The following is a 2,185-nucleotide window of genomic DNA, read 5'->3' as shown; positions in this document are numbered from 1 at the left end:
ATTGAGACCATCAATCATATTTTCACGAGCAGCAGCATCTCCGACCAGGTATGGCAGTACTTTGGAGATATCTTTCAGATACCTATGACTTCAGGGGAGGGGGTCAGACAGAGGTTCCAGAGATGGCGGTATTCTGGACAGCACGTTTACCGTGGACACATTCGTATTATCATTCCTCTACTGATATTTTGGTTTCTATGGACTGAGAGGAATGATGCGAAGCATAGAGGTATTCGTATGGTGGCCAGACGTATTATTTGGAGGGTCTACCGCATGATCTCCTTTCTTCATATGGGAGGACTATTCCGAGTTGAGCATTGGCGAGGAGATGTGACACTTGCACCTTTTTTTGGCATTTCTTTGACCCGTCCTCTCCCATCACCACCTATTATGGTTGTTTGGCGCACTCCGCCAGTTGGATCCTACAAGATCAACACTGATGGATGCATCAAAGATGGATTTGCAAGTGGTGGAGGCATCATTAGGGACCACGCAGGATATTGTATCAGGGCATTCTCAGCATCGTATGGCCCATGTTTCATTTTGGAGGCTGAACTCAGAGCCATACTAGATGGGCTTCTATTGGCCAGAGGACTTGGGATTTCAGCTATCTGGCTCGAGGCATATTCAACATTGGCTATTCACTGCATTACCAAAGGTGGAGGACCATGGTCGATTCAGGGTATTCTTAGACAGATCAGAGACCTCATCTACTTCGATAGAGACATGGTTTCACACATCTACAGAGAAGGCAACCAGGTTGCTGATTCTCTTGCTACAGAAGGCTGGAATCATCGACGCTATCTAGAGTATGGACCACTAGAACTGCCTCGACATATTAGGGCGATAGTGCGGATCGACAGACATGGATTGCCCAGTTTCAGAGGTTCGTAATTTAGGCTATTCTTTATTGTATAGGGAAGTAGTACTTCCTCATTTATTGCTTTCATTTATTATATTCATTTTTTGCATCACTGCTTTTTGGAGGTCAGGTTCATGACACCCCTCCTTCCGTGTATTTTTGATTTTTATGAAATAAATATGGTTGGGGAACCCTTAACCCCCATCGACCTTCCTTGGTGGACCCTAAAAAGTCACTAAGGATGTGTGGATGTCTTTACCAAAAAAAAAAAAACCCTAAACCCTAAACCACACTCGACTTGTTTTCCTCGTTTTGCCTCTTCAAATCTAATACTCCACCGGTCCCAAAGATGAATGTGGAAAAGCGAATGAAGATGGCTGGTTCAGTCCGAACTGGTGGGAAAGGTACCTTGAGAAGAAAGAAGAAATCTGTTCACAAGACTACCACCACAGATGAAAAAAGAATGCAAAGCACCCTGAAGAGAATTGGGGCGAATACTATTCCTGCAATTGAAGAGGTGAATATTTTCAAGGAGGATGTAGTCATCCAGTTCACTAATCCTAAAGTTCAAGCATCTATTGCTGCCAACACTTGGGTTGTTAGTGGCACTCCTCAGAACAAGAAATTGCAAGATATTCTCCCTCAAATCATTCATCAGTTGGGTCCTGATAACTTGGAGAATTTGAAGAAATTGGCAGAGCAGATCCAAAAGGAGGCATGTAATGCAGATTTTCTTCTGGCATGATTGTTGGATGGGCGAGTCCACGTTGGCATCCCTATTCCCCCACAGACAGCACACATCTGCGAGAGTACAGGATTTTTTTGACGACACTGGGTGGGATTTTGGACTGTTATTACAGGCCCTTCCTTCTCACATGGCGGAGTCACGTTCAGCGTTATTCAAATGCTTTAAAGAAATAACATTGAAAACATTCACAAAAATAAATCTAAATAACTTGTTCATCGGGTTTTTCCATGGACTCGTTGCACCACTCTCCATCTTTTCCATCATCCAGGCCCAAGGTAGAATCATATCAATCTGTAGAGAAGGGGTTAAACCCGTGAGTTAAAAAAACTCAATAGATATCATTGGTACATTCGTGATCAAGCTATTTATTTCAAAGCTATAACTTTAGAAACCTTTTCATAATAGGATTTCCAGTAGAATCCCAAACACGTAGAGTTATGACTTAACACGACGCCTCGACTGGAAGTACATGCCGTACCCGGAGGTACCATTAGATATGGAGGTGTATGCCGTACCGGAGCTACCATTAGACATACAAATATTAACATAAATCTTCATTTGCTAGAAACTTATAA

The 2,185-nt window shown here is 42.9% G+C and overlaps 1 protein-coding gene across 1 annotated transcript; it reads left to right on the top strand.

Moving 5' to 3' along the window:
- The first annotated feature begins 1,173 nt into the window (after nt 1-1,173).
- On the top strand, nt 1,174-1,607 carry LOC111403388 (nascent polypeptide-associated complex subunit beta-like). The gene has a single exon (XM_023031884.1). It carries the CDS (start codon nt 1,212-1,214, stop codon nt 1,605-1,607), a length of 396 nt encoding a protein of 131 aa, XP_022887652.1. The 5' UTR covers nt 1,174-1,211.
- Nucleotides 1,608-2,185: the final 578 nt, after the last annotated feature.

Source organism: Olea europaea, chromosome 1 (assembly GCF_002742605.1).
Source record: "Olea europaea var. sylvestris chromosome 1, O_europaea_v1, whole genome shotgun sequence".
Lineage (NCBI taxonomy): Eukaryota > Viridiplantae > Streptophyta > Magnoliopsida > Lamiales > Oleaceae > Olea > Olea europaea.
Note: the sequence above shows the minus strand (reverse complement) of the source record. Positions and strands in the feature narration are given on the sequence as shown.

What these genes read in the sequence shown, in the direction of transcription:
- LOC111403388 (XM_023031884.1), top strand. Translation starts at nt 1,212, where the DNA reads ATGAATGTGGAAAAGCGAATGAAGATGGCTGGTTCAGTCCGAACTGGT.